Source organism: Lampetra fluviatilis, chromosome 51 (assembly GCF_964198595.1).
Source record: "Lampetra fluviatilis chromosome 51, kcLamFluv1.1, whole genome shotgun sequence".
In the NCBI taxonomy this organism is placed as follows: Eukaryota; Metazoa; Chordata; class Hyperoartia; order Petromyzontiformes; family Petromyzontidae; genus Lampetra; species Lampetra fluviatilis.
The window spans coordinates 8446313-8465815 of NC_136325.1; the positions used below are offsets into that span (position 1 = coordinate 8446313).

Consider the following 19503-nt stretch of genomic DNA (forward strand, 5'->3'; position numbering starts at 1 on the left):
GTGTGAAACATTTGTCACTTAGGGGATCCCAGAAGTAGCTCTGCATTACCAACTTCTATGGGCTGCGAGTCTCCCCCCCCCCCCCCGCCCCCGCCAAAAACAGTATCCGTCTCGTGACCCGGCAAGGACAGCGCACGACTGGAATAGAATCACCAGCAGCCAAGGCAAAAAACGAATAAAAAACGCAATCTGACGCGGCGTTGAATCGAGGCAGAAAATATCTTATTTATTGGAAGAAAAAAAAAGTGCAGAGAGAGGCCGGCCCAGCGACCGAGGCGACGTGCAATCGATCCCGACGACGCAACCCCTCCCAGCGGCCCCAAGGCTCCGGGGGCCGCCCCCCCCCATCCCCTCGTGGTGGGGGGGGAGGGGGAAAGCTAGGCTACGAGTAACATCTAACACGGCTCTACGGATCACACAGAGTCCCAGAGGCCTTCGAACAAAGCACCGTCGTACGCGTATATTTATTACGTCAGTTTGTAGTAAGTGTCAAGCGGCGACAGACTATTGCAGACTTTTCTCGTCTGGCCGCACGTGCCTCTGCACTGCAGGGCACAGGGACCGCGACGCTCGCAGCTCAGGAGACAGTGATCCGACACGCGCTGCAACGCTGAAGCACGCGCGCGCGCGCTTACGCGACGGGTCGTTAAATACGCCAAACGGCACCGCTGCGCGGCACTCGTACTGGAAGTGTGCGGGCGCACGCGAGCGAGTGAGGCACCGCGAGCGCGCACGCGTGCAAACTCGCGCGTGCGTGGGGGCGCTCACACGAGCGTCCGGTACCTGCTGACCGCTGAAAGGCAACGCAGAGTTTTTTTTGTGTGTGTAAAAAAAAAAACACCCTTCTGCACGGTCGTTTTGCGCGGAACCTACAAGCGATAGTAGTAGTAGTATTTTCACAACAGCATCATCTTCATACTTTTTTTGCGTCCGGACACACGGCTAACAGAACGACTACGTGGAGACGGCAAGCGGCACCGCCAAGCGTTCCACGGGCAGCCCCCCAGCAGCTTGGGCGGTGCGGAGTGGAGGGGGGTTGGGGGGGAGGGGGGCGGCTGCCGTGTGACAAAGCCGGGCAGGAGCGGCTGTGCTCGTGAGCGGCCGTGGTGCAGCTGGTCCTCAGTGCCTCCGTGGCACGCGCCTGCTGCTGCTGCTGCCGCCGCTGCTGCCCCGCGGGGGGGCGGGTGGACACCCTGGAGGTGGGGGGCCCCGGGGGCGGGGTCCTAGGAGGGCCTCACCCGCTCCCCAGGGAACGCGTCACCTGACCCTCCCCCGCCACCATCATGGCCGCAAAGCGCGACGCTCGGTTTTCCAGCAGCGTGGACGGCGAGTCGAACTCCACTACCTAGGGTCGGCGGAGAGGTGGTGAGGGAGAGAAATCGCGGGTTACATAGATGCGGCGGTGGTGGAGGCAGTGAGCATTGGCGGATCGTGCGACTGTTGTTAAAACTCCCTTCCCCCGTCGGCGACGAGGAGGTGCTGTGCCCCTGGCTTTCCAGGACAAGGCAGCGCAGCAAAAACGTGGGCTCCACCTGCTCCGTCTGTGGGATAGAGCGTTTCTCCCTCGCTACGCACGTGGGTTTGCTCCGGGTGCTCCCAGTTTCCTCCCACATTTTAACAAAAAACGCTCATTAATTGACCTGTAACACCTTAATAAACAGACAACCGCAGAGCTTGGGCAACTGTTGGCACCGGCTTATCGCGCGGCCGCCTTAACGCCTGTGGTACCTTGCGCCTCCGAGTTGCCTTCAGCGCGAGCGAAAACTGAGCGGCACGTCACAAGTCGAAATCATTATTAGACTGTCGTCATCATCTTCGTCTCGGGTGCGGCCTGCGTGTGCGCTGGCCCCGTGGCCCAACGTGCCTGTCCCTGGTCCATGACCATGATGCGATCGCAGGACAGCACGGTGTTGAGTCGGTGGGCGATGGTGAGCATCGTGCAGTCCCCGAACGCGCGACGGATCGTCTCCTGGATCAGCGTGTCGGTCTCCGTGTCGATTGCCGCCGTGGCCTCATCCAGCAGTAGAATCTGTTACCATGGAGACAGAGCGGTGGTACGGGCGAGGGGGGAAGGGGGGGGTTAAATGGCACTTAATACCAATTTCGACTGCAGCCGGGGAAGAACGGTCAATTAAATTGTAATCAATCTTGATTTGAAGCTTTCATGACTGCAGGTTCTTTTGGTAAAGTCACGTAGGTAGAAAATAAAATAAATCACGACGTTTAAATTGTAATCGGCTGAAGGTGAGAAACCGCCCCCCCCCACTGCCAATGACACCGATGATGTCACCAGGCCTCAGTTACCACCTCCCAAGCAGCGGCACGTGTGGTGGGGGATGGAGTTGACACTCCTCCTCTCCCCCGCGCCCCAACTAGTCTCATTCTCTGGATGAATGGAGGTATTGAACCAATAACACTATGTAGCACAATTTTTGGGTAGGAAGTGTTATTTCCTAATTGCTTATGGCTAAAAAGTATAGAAAATGGCTGTTATTCCCCACAAACTTTGCTTTTGTGATCAGGACTTTACGTGAAGGAATGACACAAATGCACACCACGTTTTCTCATTGAAAATAGGTACATTTCAAAATATCACTGTCCTGGTCACAAAAGCAAAGTTTGTGGGGAATAACAGCAAATTTCTGTACTTTTGAGGCATCAACAATTAGGAAATGACACTTACTAACCCAGGGACAAAAAAACAATTTTTGTTACACAGTGAAATCCGATTGCTCGGGGGTGGTGGAGCGGTGGCCGACCCAATCGACAATCCCCGGATGCCCCCCCCCCGCCCCGACTCTTGAAAAGGCAGTCACTCGGTGCGGTGAGCGTGTTTGTCGCCATCGCACCTTGCTATGGCGCAGGATGGCGCGTGCCACGCACATGAGCTGCCGCTCGCCCACCGAGAAGTTCTCTCCGTTCTCCATCACCTCCGTCTCAAGTTTCTGCGGGAGTTGTCCTATCTGCTCGCACGCACGCACGCCAACAACGACGACAACAAAGATCCCCCCGTATAGCCTCAATAGACATTTGGGGCACGTGCTGTAAACGAGTAGCACCTATGAAGGCCGGCACGGCACACAAGGGGGCTGGGTGGCTGTGTCTGGCGATGGCGGGTTTAACGACATTTATATTTACGCGATCTAACAAAAAAACTATTATAGCAAGTAGCACGTATGAAGGCCGGAACAGCACACGAGGGGGTGTTTACACACCGCACCAGGTTCTCATCCGAGGCCGAGTCGACCTACAGGAGGGCCCAGGACCGGTTCAGAAAATCGTCACCGGTGTTGGCCGTGAGCGGGAATCGAACTCAGGCACAGCACGCTAGGCGCTGTACAAACCCGCTGCAACTATCACCCTCCCACACACACACGCGCACGCACACGCCGGTTCCAGCCTCCGCCCTGGCTTTGTCTTGGCAAGCAGTTCGTAGCTCTGACCTTCGAGCCACCCCTCACAAAAACCCAAACTGGACACGGGACACAGGAGGAACAAAGATGTGGTGACAACGCGCGAGCATTGGGTCGAGCGACGGTCAAGTTGGGCGACTCACGTTATCCTTCATGTGCGTGCGTTCCAGGGCCTCCCAGATCTGCTCGTCCGTGTACTGCCCCAGGGGGTCCAGGTTTGTGCTGAAAAACAAAGGGCACCAATCAACGGGACCGCCTCTACATTTTTACAAGGAAGTCGGAGAAATTGTCGTTATCCAGAAACAAAAATAAAACTATCTTAAAAATTATCCTCATTGGATCACACACAACAGCACGAAGATCGCTCCCCCCAACCACAAAACACTCTTGAGACTTTGCAAGGCTTTCCTAGGTAAACCAGCATTGTCGTTATATACTCATAAAAACAATTATCACGGCTGTCTGGCTGAAAGCCGAATTCAGAACGACAGGATGTCAGCGGTGCCGTTCAGTGTCTCTCCGGCATCCTCCGAACGGGCCCGGCCGAGGTCGTGGGGCTCGTACCGAATGGTCCCGATGAAGAGCACGGGCTCCTGGGGGATGATGGAGAGGCGGGAGCGCAGGTCGCCGAGGCCGATGTCGCCGATGGGAACGCCGTCGATGGAGATGGAGCCGCCGCACAGCTCCACGAGGCGGAAGAGACACACGCCCAGCGACGACTTGCCTGCATCGCACGCGCACGGCACGCGGCGGTGAGAGGGCGGCACGCGAGAGGGCGGCACCGCCAAGAGGGTCAGACGCTCATTAGGGGAGACTCGGCAAAGTTTCCACGATCGAAGGACGAGGATTGAATCAGACGTGCATCCTCCATCTGTTTATATACGGGTGCTATAGCCGCCACAACTATTCTTTTTGTTTACGTAGACTTGGAATGGATTTGAAATGTCATGTGTCCGAGCCAACTTTTGAAACAGGAAATGCATTTTACTTGATGTTGGGCCTTACCTAGTAAAATAAAAAGTTTAGTTTGAAAAGTTTAGTTTTAGATTGTTTACTTGTGCCGGCCTTAAGTGCTCGCTAACAGCACTTGGCCCAACAGCTTGTCAAGGCTATACGAAGGGGACGTCTGTGTGCGTTTGTGTGAGTGGCAGTGGAGCAGTCAACGCACTGTGCGCATGTCCGTGTGTGTGCATGTCCGTGTGTGCGCATGTCCGTGTGTGCGCGCGTTCGTGTGTGCATTCGCGTGTGTGTGCGTGTCCGTGTACGTGTGCGTGTGACGAACCGGAGCCCGTGCGCCCCACGATGCCGACGTTCTCTCGCGGTTTGATGTTGGCGGTGACGCGCTTGAGCACGAGCGGCAGTCCCTCGCGGTAGCGCATCTCCACGTCCTGGAAGGAGACCGAGCCGTGCTGCGGCCACTCGGCGGCCAGCGGCTTCTCGGGGATGTGGTCCGGGGCCTCCTCCTCCAGGGCCTGTGCGGACAGAGAGAACAGCATGGGAGACGGTGACGACGACGACGGTGAAGCAGAGATTCACACGAGCAACACGCGGCACACGACACGCACGTACACACACATGGTACACACACACACACGGTGTACACACACTACACATAGTACACACACCACACATGGTACACACACGCCATGCAGACACTACTAAATCGTACACACACTACATATATTGCACCTAAGAATTACACGGGACCACACTGCACACACTGCACATATTAATCACACGTCTGCGCGCACAATACACGTATTACATAGGTGTCACACCCTCGCCAAATGGGATGCCCCACACCCATTACGTGCCCCCCACCCCCACCTCGATGTAGTGTTGGATTCTTTCCACCGAAGTGAAGCGAGCCTCCGTCTCGGACGCCAGGCGGATGGTGAACTGGAACGTTCCCGTCAGCTGCGGGGGTTTCACACGGACGGGGGGGGGGGGGGGGGCGGCGCACGTGTCACAACGGGCAACGCCGTCACGTGGATAGCATCGTGACGCTCGCCCCGTTGAAAACAAACCCCATGACACAGACCGCGTTGCAACAAAAGGCAAAGATCCCCTGGACGACCTCACACTGTTGCGGGCAAGTGCTGTTGGCGAGCCGAGCGTGGTGGGTGCAGCGCGTCAACACAAACATCGTCACGCACACACGAGCAGACCACAGGTAGACAACAGCCACAGCCAAGTGCCACTTAAGTGATGAGCGCTCGGAGGCTATGCGAGGTAACAAAGGCAGGTGGTGTCGGAACAGACCCAGGTGTTATGCGTGGCGTAACGACACACAGACAAAGAACCCCCCCGCCCAGTATACAGCCGTAACAGGTCGTTGAGGCAAATGTTGTTAGTGGGCACCTATGAAGGCCAACACAGCACACAAGGGGGTGTGTGGTGTGGCCGGAACCACGCCCGGCCGCCTTCATCTCCCCCAGTGCTTGCTAACGTCTTACACACCACGAGGCCAGGGCCGGAGACCGCTTCAGATATTTTCGTCACTTCACATCGGCCGCGAGCGAGAATCGAACCTCGGGTCGCCGGGTTCACAGAGCAGAGCCCCTCAACCACCGCACCACCAACAACGACGCGTGACCCGTCGCCACCCAGTCTCCGAACGCCGCCCTCCCCCGCCCCCCGCTCCCCACGCCGCTCCCCCGGCCGCCCGCCCCACACCTGTATGGCGTAGGAGATGGCGAGCCCCGCGTAGGCGGCGGGGATCTGCCCGTGCATGAGCACCATCATGAGCGCCGTGGTGGTGATGAGCGCGACGCTGATGATGTCGAGCCTCACCGCCAGCCAGCGCACCGCGCAGCTGAACAGGAAGAGGCACGCCTGGTTCGTGTCCAGCAGCTCCTGGTACCTGCGCACACAAAGATGAAGATTCTCCGTTTGTGTGTCTGTGTGTGAGACGGCTACCTGCCGAGTAGCGCAAACGGTACACAATGTTGTCCTACGTCCGACCGCATAGCGGCATCCGAGTGAATTCACACTGCATAGTAGAGCGAATTTTGTACGGTGGAAAAATCACACAAACCGAGCTGCCATAGAACCTGCCCATCACAACACAGGGGACAGGACTCTTGCCACAAACGAACCTGTGCAGGAACTCGTCGGACTTGCTGTAGGCGTGGATCGTGGGCAGGCCCTGCAGGCTCGCGGCCACGTGCGACATGAACGGCGAGTGGCTGATGTTGTCCAGGCGCTTGAGCTCGCGGATGAACACCCTGACGGGACACAGGCGAAGCACGCGCTGCCTTAGCCGCTACACCCGGCGGCAACGCGCATCGTGCACCACCGCAACGCTCGGCCTGTTAAGGTTGTTTCACGCGAGGGATTTGCAGGCCGCGTCCACAGTTGTCGCGAGTTGCCTGCAATGGATGGATGGCCTGCAATCCCCACTCTCTCTTGTTGCAAGTTACACCATTGAGAAAAAAAAAACCCATCTTGAATTTCACCAAGGGAAATTTTGGCCAATTTTTTGGTCAGGTGATGACGGTCACCAACCCCACACCCCAGCCACCTCAAGGTCCTGCCAAGTAACAATTCACCCAGCACTTGCAAAGAGCCGATTTCATCGCTTCATCTCCGCGGCGAACGACCCCTTCTCAAGACACGTCCATCGTTAAGTGTCACCCACCGGCCACCATCTCTTATAGCCGCGACTCGTGCTGCCCGAGTTACTTTTCTCACAGATCAAAACGTACACACGCACGGGGGGCGTTACTAAACGTTAGACCGACGCGCCACGTCGTTCACGACCGCCCTCAGCTCACCGCGAGATCTTATTGATGATGAGGAAAAGGACGCAGAGCGGGACCACGGCGAGGAGGAACCAGGGGAAGACGGCGGCGATGACGCCCAGGCAGAAGAGCACCAGGATGACGTTCTGGATGAAGAGCTCCGCTTGAAAGGGCATGCGCACGTCCACTGTGAACACGCACGCAGGCACCACTAGAGTCAGAGACTTACGTGCTGCGATTTCACGCGAAATGTTTTCCCGGCCACTCGTAATCCACGTGTGGAACTTCAGTGTGAGGTCACGGGGTTGAGCTTTGGGCACCGCACGACTCACGGGGGCGTCCATCCGGATATTTTGCCAATACCAGTTGTTACTACATTGCGTGTTGTTGGGTTTTTTGTTTTAGCTACGGGAGCAAACCAGAAAACCCAGAGGAAACTCATGCAGAGCAGGGGGGAGAGTTGAGGGGTGAGACAGACTCCAGAGATAAAGGCGCCCCGAGTTGGTAATCGAACGCAGGCCGTGCGGCATGAGCGGCACCCTGCCGCCGTGTACTTCTACGTGGAGTGCCCGACGACGACGCGTCGTCTGCGTCACGGGCGGCGGCGGCTGTGGCTACGGCGGTGTATGCCGTGGTGGCGTCGCTCACCCTCGTCCATGTCGCGGGAGAAGCGGTTGAGCAGGCGCCCGGTCGGCGTGGTGTCGAACACCGTCATGGAGCTGCGCAGCACCTTCAGGAAGAGCGAGTCGTGGAGGCGCGACGAGGCGCGCAGCGTGCCCTGGAAACGCGTGCGGCGGGAGAGAGGGCCCCGGGGTTAGTCGCGCGCATGATTGAGCACACACACAAACAACGCGCATGTGCAATATACACCCACCACAACCACACACAAACGTACAATACCCAAACATGTGCGCAACACATACGACACTTGCAACGCACACGCATGTTGACCACACACACACACACACCCCACCAACTGCACCACACAGGCCGCACATGTGCAACATAGACAAAGATTCCCCGTACAGCCTTAACAGACTGTTGCAGCAAGTGCTGTAAGCGAGCAACTATGAAGGCCAATACGGCACAGGAGGCGATGGAGTGGCCAGCAGCACACCCGAGTGCCATTATTTACATATCGCACCAGGTGCTCTAGGGGACGCCCAGGACCAGTTCAGATAATCGTCGCTGCGGTTGGCGGTCGTGGCGGGAATCGAACTCGGGTCGTAGCCGGGTTCGTAACACAGCTCCCCACAGACGTTGAAACACACACTCGCGCGCACACGCGCGCACACACGTACGCACGCAAGCACACACGCGCACACACACGCGCACGTAGCACGCGGGCAGAGCGACTCTCCGCTACCTTCACAAAGGCGATCCCGCGCACAGCCTTCAGGAACAGCATGGCCACCATGGAGAGCGCGTACACGCCGGCGTAGAAGTGCATGTCGCGGTTGTCCTTCATGCTTCCCATGCCGCTCAGCAGCGTGTCGTTGGCGCTCCACGTCGACCAGTTCTGAACAACGATCGCGGTGGGGGTGGGGAGGGGGGTGGGGAGGTGGAGGGAGGTGGGGGCGATTGAAATTCCACCGAGACCAAGACGTGGCAGACGTAGATTCGAGAATATTAAGAATAGTAAGAATCACGTTGGGAATGAAAGTGGGCTTGGGTAGTAGGGCACGTCGCATGAAGCGATGAGGGCTGGCGGTCAAGGTCAAAGGAGAGAGCACGCCCGACCGCAGACATCCACTGCAGAGAAGGAGCGGTGAAATCGACGACTGTGTTGGCACCCAAAGGAGCGAGCGCGCCGGATTAGATCTCCACTGGAGATGGAGCTAGGAAATCATATCGCGGTGCGTCAGCTCAACGGACTGTCGCATCACGCGGCCGCGCGAGACGACGGCCCGCCTGGGGGGGGGAGGGGGCAGCAGCGGACAGACCGCGGCCGACGAAGACGTCGCGACGACACATTACGACGATGTCGGCGGCATTGGCGACTCACCCCGCTGCCCTGCTTGATCCAGTAGCTGAGCCACCAGTTGCTGAAGGCCGTGCTTCCCACGGTGAAAATGAAGAGCGAGAGGATGGCGATGAAGGCGCAGGGCCCACCGGCGGCGCCGATGTACACCGCGTACACCGACCACGGCACCGAGCCGTGGCCCTTCTCCTCGGCCGTCATCAGCTGCCCCTCTTCCTCCTCCTCTTCCACCTCCTTCTCCTCCTTGCTGACGGCCGGAGCGTCGTCCTCCTCCGTGGCCATGGCCACCAGCTGCTTGTTCTTCAGCTTCTTCTTCTCGGCCGGCTTCTTCACCGACTGCCGCGCGCTCTGCTTCTCGTCGAGCTGGCAAGGGGCAGAGGGGCCGTAGTCACGGAGCGCTCCCAACAACTCCGTCCACGCAGCATCGACGACGTCGGCATCATCACAGGCTGAGCTTATGATACGACCTTTTTTGACAGTATCAAAGTGTGAAAAATAAGTGTTCATAGCTGCTCACCCCCCCACCCCGAGCTAAATGCTCCGAAACGTGCAATGTCTTTGTACGGATCGCCTTTTGGTGTTCTCTGGTCTGACACTGGCAATATTTTGCCGTCTTTTCTTGGATTTTCTGTTTGCACTTAGTCACATATTCACTTTAAGATGTTTTCTTGTTCATGTTTTTGTTTTTTGTTTGTTGCGGTTGCACCCGATTCAAGAGCCGAATGGCTCACAGGGCTATACCTAATAAATGAACTTGAACTTGATTAGGCCAATCAGTTTCAAAGACAATGCAAATGTTATCAGAGCATGTTTGATTTGCATATTCACCACAAGTACGTGTGGTTAATGCAGACTTTATTCCTTGCAAAAGGTTTCTATTTGGCGTTTGAACATCTTAACACCTGCTGTATTGCCAGACAGTGTAAAACCTATTCTTATTTTTCATAGTCATAGTTAAGAACATTTCATATTTGCACTATGCTTAAGCGTGTTGCCTGCGCTGAGAAAACCTGCGGTGTCATTTTTTAAACGTAGCCAATTTGGACAGTGACGCAGGACACACAATGGCCTACTCCGTTCGCAACGATGTCAGGGGATTTGTTTTTTACGTCCAGCGACAAGCACACGGCGCGTCATTTCCGGCTAAAAACGCTTGCGGTATTAATCAGGGTGGCCTGCCAGAGTGAAACCGCCAACTTCTGCAGCGACAAACGGCGAACTCTTGGCCATGTCACAGCCCTCAAAGACAAAGATCCCCCCCTCCGCCCCCGCCGTATGCTACACTGTGCACTTCTCTCGTGCTTGTGTATTGTTGTTGTAACGTTCTGACCTGCTTCAGAGCGCATCGGATTCCTCCGGCATAAATACATATTCCGGGTACGTGTATTGCCGTGGGGGAGCACGCGCATGTGTGCGCACGGCCCGCGCGTGCGCACGTACCTTGTAGTGGGAGCCCTCGTTTGCCGAGTGGAAGAGCGCCGCGTAATCTCCGCTGTTGTTCATGAGCTCGGCGTGCGTGCCCCACTCCGCCATGCAGCCGTCGCGCATGAACAGCACCACGTCGCACTCCGCCAGGTACTGCGCAATTACAACGGGAATTAGACGACTCCCGCAGACACCGCGGACCGAATGGACGTGGAACTAAAGAGCTCAAGCCGTAAACACAGCACACGCGAATACGCACGCACACACCAATTTACCCAACCCTCATGCGTGCGCTACACATACAAGGACAACGATTCCCCCATATAGCCTTGACAAGACTGTTGGGGCAAGTGCTGTTAATGAGCACATCGGCTGACACACCACACGAGCGGGGGTGGCCAACACCACGCCCGGGCACCTTTCTCTACCTAGCAGCGATGTTTACACACCTCGCAAGGTACTCATTCGAGGCCGAGTCGAAGCTAGGCAAGGCCCAAGACCAGTTCAGATAATCGTCACTGGGTTCGTAGCACGGCGCTGTATTACCGCTCAGCCACTACACACACACACATGCCACAAATAAATGACCAAACACACGCACACAGCCGGGCCTCGGTTCATCTCAAAAGCCACATCTTCGGTGGCGAGCCGGTGCCCTCACCTGCAGCTGGTGCGTGACGAACATCACCGTCTTGCCGCGCATGCCGGTGCGGATGGCGTGCGTGAAGAGGTGCGCCCCCACGTGGTTGTCGACGGCGCTCAGCGGGTCGTCCAGGAGGTAGATGCTGCGGTCGCTGTACAGCGCCCGCGCCAGGCTGATGCGCTGCCGCTGCCCGCCGCTCAAATTCGCCCCTCGCTCTCCGATCTGCGGGCACCATCGCACACGCACGAGCGCGCAGGATTACCGCCGGCGCCGGCACCGGCGCAAGCTCAACAGCCGACATTTTAAACTAAACACGCAAGCGTGGGCCCGTTACAGCCCGTCGCGTACGTCGCGTGATTTCGTAGCTCCATCTCCTCCGGCCGTGGGGAACCGGTCCCGACGTATCTGTGCCGTCTATAAGGGGTGGGGGAAAAGCAGGGGAGGCCCGCTGCACCAAGTGAGGCCATCACGATGGGGAAGGGGGGGGGGAAGCTGAAAACGTAAATGGGGGGGGGGGGGGGGGGGAAGGGTGACAGAGGGTTCTTAACGACACAAATCTGGTCTCGGCTCACCACGTGGCCTCACCAGAATGTCGAGCGGCAACAGGAGCGCGCTGGCCAAGCGCGAGCCTCTCGCCCGCGTCGCGGATCGCTGCGCACGGGTTGCGACGGCTCTCGCTACGGTCGCGTCCATCTCACAGTCGTCGCGACCAGAGCGCGCGTGATAACGGGAAGGGGGGGGGGGGGGAAAGGGGTCGTCGTCGTTTGGCGTGCGAGCGGGGTGGGGGCGGCGGGGTCCCCTCTCACCTCTGTCATGTCTCCGTACGGCAGCATGGCCAAGTCGATGCGCAAGCAGCAAGCCTCCAGCACCATGTTGTACCTGCACACACACGCAGGTGAACACACACAGGTAGGTGAACACACACAGGCATACCCATTCCGCAAGGCCCTTACTCAAGCGCCGCAGTAGCGACCCCTAAAAAATCCTTCTGTGAGGCTATAATTGCACAGCTATGTGCAATTCAAGAAGAAACGATGTCAATGACAAAACGGATTTTGATTAACATGGACCACCCATTTCAAACCCTTATAAACAGTTTGCCTTGGAAGCTAACCCCCCTTTTCCTGAAGACAACCGCTTGTGTTGAGATAGAAACGTCGTAGTTTTTTTTTACCCTATCTACGTGACTTTACCGAAAGACCCAAGATTATGGACCACCCACGCAGGTACACACCTAGGCACGATGAGTGCGAGCCTGTTTCTCTCGATAAAACAAACACGCCCACGGTGTCTGTACAGCGCCTTGAGATGCTGGCGCAAGACGCGTCGGGGGTGACGGACGGTGGTCGAGCTCAACGACAGAGTAGCAGCTAAGGAGGGATCGCGCCCAAGACGTACAGGTACCAGACAGACAGATGTTGCCATCGGCTCGTGTTAAGAATCTGTTAAGAGATGGCAGCGGCTTGGAGAGGCCTTCACATGGCAGTAGTTAAGACGTGGCTAACGATAATGATGATTAGAGACCAAAGCTCATATAATCTTAGTCATGGCTCGGGCTTGGCTCTGGCTCAAGCGAGGAGGCTCAAAGCCATTCTGAACTCAAGCCGGCTCCGAGCAATGGTCCCAGCCGTGCTCAAGATTTCCGTGAGCCCGGCTTGAACTGAGCCACGGCTGAACCACTCATGGAGAGTCTTTAAAAGCGACCGAGCGGCCCCCTCCCCCCTATACCTGGCTTTTCTCCTTAGCATGCTGGTTATTTCTACCCGCCACCCCCCCCCCCCCCCCCCAACTTAAATCTCCATCATCACCCAAACGCAAGCACCCTACTTGGCTGGGACAGCAGTGGGTGGGGGGGGCCCTAAAATTCCCCTTCTTCCCCTCCCACCCTTCCGTACGGTTCCATCGCGATGGAATGGTTTAACCGTTGATTCCTCTGTACCCCATCACCGGAATTGTACGGCGTGTTGTATTGGGCTCGTGTTTGGTTGTCAAAAACAAAACAAAAAAATGAGGCCGTCGTTGAGCCGGGGGCGGGTCAGGGGGTGTCCGTGGCCGGCGCCCACCTCTCCTCGTTGTAGGCCTTGCCGAAGAGGATGTTGTCGCGCACGGTCGTGTTGAGGATCCAGGCCTGCTGTGCCACGTACGCCAGGGTCCCGCTTACCGCCACGCTGCCCTCCAGCAGGGTCATCTGCACGCACACACGCGCCACTCGCGTCAGCAGGGGCACGCCGACACGCACGCGCACTCGCTCGCGCTCTCTCGCACACTCGCTCGCTCTCGCACGCACGCGCTCTCTCGCACACGCGCACTGCCAGGCGCTCTCGCTCAGTCGTTCGCACAGCCCCACACGCTCCTTGCGCGCACGCACGCACGCACACACGCAGTGTCTTCTCACGCGCACACACACACACAGAGCCGCCACAGCCGGCCACCGCAGCGAGCATCGCCCATCGCGCATGGCTGGCTGCCGACGGCTCGTCGACACGATAGGCCATGTGCCGTATCATTACAAGAGGCTTTTTCTCTTTTTATAATTATCACTGTCATTCGTAATTCTCTACAACCTGAAAAAACCGCTATCGTTTCTGTCGGGGTATATGTAAATATTACGTATTCGTGAATTCTGTGTAATTCTGCATAAATAATTAATCGATAGAAAAACAGCAATAGGCCCTAACCCTGTCATTCACTCGCACCCATTTACCCAGTAAAAAGTAAGCCCGCCATAAACCAAAACCCTAAACCCCAGCTCCTAACACAACCCCTGACCCAACCCCTGACCCCACAAGCTACTTTCCCCTTAAGCCAGTGGTTCCCAAACCTCCTTCAAATACAACAACTTTGTCCGGTTACCTTTGGCGTTCTGCCGGGAGGCGGCAGGGGAAGGCACAATCGTCGGCGCTAAAACCTTCCGACGTCACGGCAAAGCAACGCACCGGTTAAACCCGGCCGCTCACTCCGCCGCAGCATGGGCCACGCAAGATGCGGAGCTTGGGAACCGCTGACCTAAGGAACTCCCCCCACACACCCACCCTCCCCCCCTCCCCCCTGTGCCGAACAGAAACCCCTTGAAGGCGAACGAGCGGGCGGGCGGGAAGGAGGACGGGTAGGGGCAGACGGGGGGAGGTGCGGTGGAAATCGTTCTATACCTACAAACCCGTAGGCACTGTTGGCTCCTCTAGCACACCCGCTGCTGTGCTACTAGGGAGAGAAGGCCTGGTAGGGAGACAAGACGCGTCAGGGTTGGCTTTGCTCGGCAATCCCGGCCCGCAGGGCTGTGTCTAGCAAGGCTTTCTCCCTTTTCTTTTGCTTTGCGTCAACGGCAGCTCGGCCGGTCGGCCGGCGGCGGCTGGCTCTGGCGGTACAGGTGTCCCGTGGGGTTCGCCGGCCACAAGTCGTCACCCAGCCAAAAACGTAAAACTGTGCACGGCGGCGGCGAGGCCGTGCGAGAGCTCCCACCGCCCTACGGTGCGGGAGCTGGGCACCGTGGTGTGTGGATCGTGCCGAGGGTAGCAAGACGTCGGTAGGCCTGTGCCGACCCACGCAGTGGACTGAGCAATGCGGTTACTGTTTTATCAATTTGATCGTTCGCTTGGACGCATCACCTGTAGCACCAGTGAAGAGCAGTGCAGCGTTTCGGCTTTAAATTTGAACCAATTTCGGTCTCCATCGCTACTCAGCCGGGTGTTAAGATTTCCTCATTAAGACGTAGCTACGGTTGCGAATGCTCGCTTTGGGTAGCTTTGTGCCCGATGTCAAACACAAGATGGGGTTCTCCCAAAGACGGGCGTGTCCATGACATCCTATTTCTGCTTGTCCGGGTGAGGTGACACCGTTTTTTTGTGTGTTTACGACACGTCGGTGGATTGACATCTCGAAAACCTTTTTCTCTTGCAACGTCGAGTTCCACCAAAACATTTACGAAGATAACGTCGACAGTTACCACGCGAGCCAATCGGCGCGGGCGAGTACGGCAAATTCTGCCTGCAATTTCAGCTCGGGCGCCGACACCCCCGTGAACGACGCGCGGGCGGCCCCTAGCGAGAGACCGCAGAAGCCTTTTAAACACACGCTGGCACTCTCCCCTACGGCTGCGCGTTTGGGCTGCTCGCCCGTTGCAGCCAGGCCTTGCTAGAGACAGCCCGTCGGGCCCGGGCTGAGACGGGCGGGGAGACGGGGCCTCCCCGCTCCTCCCAGGACGAGCCAGCCCCCGACCTCAAAGCAACAGCAGAGCCACTCCACAGCCACTCCACGGACAACGCGCCACGGTGGCCGCAAAGGCCAGGGACCGGCCGCGGCGGGGCCGGAGCGCCCTCCAGCCACGGCAGCCCCCCCCACCGCGAGCAGGGGAGGGGGGGCCCTCGCTGGCACGGGTGTCGGGGCCCGCCCGGCGTGTCCGTAGCCCGAGCGTTTACCGTGGACGCGCTCGTGGACTTCGCCGTCTCGCATCGACCCAACCGCACGCTCGCTGCGCCGCCTCGCCAGGCCACGGGGGGGGGAGGTGATGGATCTCTTCGCGAATTTAAGTGCGGGGAAGCAAAGAGGAAGGCGGTGGTGGAAGGAAGTCGTTGGTTCGGATCTCTTGATTGTGGAAATGGAGAAGCGCAAGACGGCGGATGAGGACAAAAAGCGTCACTCCCCCGGCGAAAAGCCAGAGTGAACCCGAGCGGAATGCGGGGCTTCGCTTGATGGGAATATTACGCAACGACGTGTTTTTCAATTCCATCACCAGCAACAAACACCACGGTCGGCCGGAGCGTGTGGGCTCGCGACCCGTGCATCGATCGGCACGGCCGCTACTACCATCGAGCTCGGCAAGGCGCCGTGCCGATTCACCAATTAAAAAGTGGGGGGGGGGAGGGGGGGGGGGCGGGAAGTGGCGGGGGAGCGAAGGGGGCATCTCCCCCCCCCCCCAGGGGCGTTCCTCCAATTGCCCCCCCCACCCCACGTAAACGAGAGGAGCGGGGAAATCGTGCGAGGGCGACGACGTGCGGAAGGAGCGGGAGCGCCAGACTCGGGGAGGCCGGGCCGAGCGGAGAGACCCCGCAGATGTTGCCGAGAGCCGGAGCTTGGCTCGCAACCACGAGGCCACATCCAGCAGGTAAATAATACAGCATCACAGCGAAAAAATCGACAAGTCAATAAAATGCACTTGCAAAAACAAACGAGTAAATAATGCTCTTAGAAGACGGGTTCGCCTTACCGCATGGCGATTCCTTGGGAAGACGGTAACGGGGAGAGTAGCGAAGTCCTGCGCTGGGGACGCATGTTAGTACAAGGACCCTAGCTCCGGCCTACTCCCCCGAGCCTCGCTAATCCTACCTACCCCACCCTCTACATCCTGGGTTCCCCACAGCCTCAAACAGGACCCTAGGGCATAGTCTGTTTTCGCATCAGCACGACGGAGCACACAAACACACAAAACAGGAGCGAGCATCGGACTCATGGTGTCGGTGGGGGCGGCAGCAGAGGGTAAAGCCAGGGGATGAGTTAACAGGATGTGTTGGGCTGTACCACTGTCAAAACCGCACCACGACAGAACTGTTAGGCACAACCTAGGCGATGCTAAACAGTGGTGGTGGTGGAGGGGAGGGAGGGGGGGAGGAGGAAGGGGAGTCGGGAGGGTGATTAAAGTCGGCGCGGGACTCACCTCCGTGATTTACTAAAAAGGGGCACGCGGCCAAAATGATGATGAGCTGTACCCGAGACCCTAACGCACCGCACACCCGCAGAGTTTAGGAGAACAAGCCAAGACATCCTGTTAACTGCACCCCTGGGCACAGCAAAAGGCGAGAAGGACCCGGCACCCAAAGGCACCCCCGTCTCACCTGCCCCATGACGGCAGAGATGAGGGACGTCTTTCCACTGCCCACGCAACCACAGATACCCAGCAGCTTGCCCTGCAGGGTGGGGGGGTGGCAAGGGCACGGCGGACGCAAGCGCGGCATCAGTAGTCGATCGGAAGAATGAGAGGGTTGGTGGGTAAGTTAGTGGATTGGTGGGTGGGTGGGTAAGTTAGTGGATTAGTGGGTGGGTGAGTGGACTGGTGGGTGAGTGAGTGGGTTGGTGAGTGGGTTGGTGGGTGGGTGAGTGGGTGGGTTGGTGGGCTGAGTGAGTGAGTTGGTGGGCGAGTGAGTGAGTGAGTGGGTGGGTGATTGAGTGAGTGAGTGATCGATTGGTTCAGCGAGTGGGCTGGTTGGTGAGAGAGTGAGTGAGCGATTGGTTGAGCGAGTGGGTGAGTTGCTGTGTCTGAGCGCGAGGAGTTCCGCCCGGGATTTAAACGCCCCCCCCCGCCCCACGCTTGCGAACGGTTTGGGGAAACTGGTCTAGATTCCCGGGACGTGCAGAGAAACGTCGGGGCGTCGTTCTCAATGCACGTCGGAGGGCCGCATACGGCACAACCGAGGAAACCTACGTGCGGGTGGTAACGCGGAGCAAAAGTTGACAAGTGTCCAAAGCGGTGTAGAGAGGCGCATGCCGATAATTTTCAAACGGCTCAACATTTGAACAAAACTTTTAAGTTCTCCCGCTGTGAAGTGGAATGACCGACAGGCACCTCTCAATTAATGAACAGCGGTAGGATGAGCCTATTAATCCAAGGGTGTGCGCAGTAACTTACAGCGGGTGCACACTTGGAATTAACACTGAACGACAGGCACAAGAAGGCACGGATCAAACACACGTTTTCGGCTTATATCATAAACCCCCGACATGTACAATGGTAAATGTCGTGGGTTTACTCTCCAACACACCGGTGTGCTAAAGTAGTAACTACCTGGCATGTTTTGTTTTACGTGACAAACCTCACTAACTGGCTGTGTCGGGTGGTGGTGGCGGGTTTAATGACACATTCATAGTTACGCGATCTAAACCAAACAAAAAAAATGTGTCATGGATAATATTGGTGGCGAAAGCCGTGTTTAACGCACACACACACACGAGAACGCGCGTGCCCCCGAGTTTCCGCTCCCTCTCCTCTCTCTCCGCTCACCTTCTCCACCGCGAGGTCCATGTTGTGGAGCACCTTGAGGAGCCGCGACTTGCGGAAGATGCTTCGCGTCTCGTCCTCCTCGTCGGGGCTGTCCACGAGGAGGTGGCCGATCTGCTCGGTGAGCGGCCCGGCTGGGGGCGGCCGCTCGGCCACCACCTTCTTGGCGGCGCCCCGACGGGAGGCATCCTTGGCCTTCACTCGCCCCTTAGGCTAACGACAAAAGCCCCCTCATGTCACACCCACGCGGTGGCGGCCGTGACCATGGCGGCGGCAACTGAGCAAGCGGCGGGGAGGAGGGGTGGTTTAAATCCCGGGTGGGACTCCTCGCGCTACGACAAAGCAACTCACCCGCTCACTCACCCACCTACCGATAGACTCGCTCACTCAGCCACCTACCAATAGACTCACTCACTCACCCACCTACCAATAGACTCGCCCACCAACCCACTCACACATCCACCAACCCACTCACACATCCACCAACCCACTCGCACAACCACCAACCCACTCACTCATTTAATTCACCACACTGCAGGTCACAACACTTCTCTCTCTCTCCGCTTCTTCCCTTACACCGCTCCACTTTGGAATTCCACTCCCACCGTCTCTTTTCCAAAGCTCTTATAATAATGATACTAACCTTGCCCAATTACACAACTTTGGCAGTGCTGTTTGTTGCCGCCGCATTTGGCATTTTGGGCCCTCTGGGCCTGTGCTCAAGGGACCGTGGGAAAGGAAAAAAAGGCAATTGTTTGTTTGATGCAAGAACAACGGGAGTGCCGAGTAGGGGGCCGCGATTTGGAACGCACCACGGGCGAGCGAGCGCGCGGCGATGCCTGGGTGCTGCCCGTCAGCGTCTCCCAGGCCAGCGTGGCGTTCTTCAGCTCCAGCGCGAGACCGGGGCGGCTGGGCTTGGCTCGCGCTACGTGCAGATCCTCCATGAGCAGCAGGCTCTGTGCCACGGCAAAAGGTGGGCCGCAGAGAGGTCACGGTGCGTCGTGAGCGCGCACACACAAACAAGTAGGAACGCACGCAGCGTTATAATGACGGTAGTGTCATTTTGATGCTTGGGAAATTCTGATAGCGGCAAGGATATTTCAGATGAGCTGTGTAGGGAACCATGTTGCACTTTCAGCATTTCGAGTCATTTCTAAATTTGGCACGAACGTTTTCCCGTAACGCCGGCACACAACGGCCGAAGGCCTTCCCGAACGTCACGGGGTCTCTGGTAACGGCCACTGTGAGAAGCGGACGGGTCGCATTTCCGACAGAAACACACGCAGTATTAAACAGGGCGGCCGCTGGGG

At 57.7% G+C, this 19503-nt stretch overlaps 1 protein-coding gene across 4 annotated transcripts in view; it reads right to left on the reverse strand.

Annotated features, from left to right (window-relative positions):
- Positions 1–200: 200 nt before the first annotated feature.
- ABCC5 (ATP binding cassette subfamily C member 5) overlaps positions 201–19503 on the reverse strand; it is a 50152-nt gene continuing 30849 nt past the window's right edge. For 3 of the 4 annotated variants that reach the window (XM_078878629.1, XM_078878631.1, XM_078878630.1), the window contains 20 exons: positions 19006–19149; positions 18197–18406; positions 17034–17105; positions 13269–13393; positions 12012–12084; positions 11224–11427; positions 10578–10715; positions 9162–9500; positions 8523–8675; positions 7805–7934; positions 7190–7343; positions 6512–6640; positions 6090–6276; positions 5241–5330; positions 4696–4885; positions 3978–4137; positions 3557–3635; positions 2850–2963; positions 1865–2029; positions 201–1345 (listed from right to left, as the gene is read on the reverse strand). In XM_078878629.1, coding sequence (XP_078734755.1) covers positions 1235–1345; positions 1865–2029; positions 2850–2963; positions 3557–3635; positions 3978–4137; positions 4696–4885; positions 5241–5330; positions 6090–6276; positions 6512–6640; positions 7190–7343; positions 7805–7934; positions 8523–8675; positions 9162–9500; positions 10578–10715; positions 11224–11427; positions 12012–12084; positions 13269–13393; positions 17034–17105; positions 18197–18406; positions 19006–19149 — 2967 coding nt within the window. In that variant the 3' untranslated portion in view covers positions 201–1234. Of the gene's footprint in view, positions 1346–1864; positions 2030–2849; positions 2964–3556; positions 3636–3977; positions 4138–4695; positions 4886–5240; positions 5331–6089; positions 6277–6511; positions 6641–7189; positions 7344–7804; positions 7935–8522; positions 8676–9161; positions 9501–10577; positions 10716–11223; positions 11428–12011; positions 12085–13268; positions 13394–14354; positions 16053–17033; positions 17106–18196; positions 18407–19005; positions 19150–19503 lie in introns of those variants that run through there. The other variant, XM_078878632.1, reaches the window with a different exon arrangement.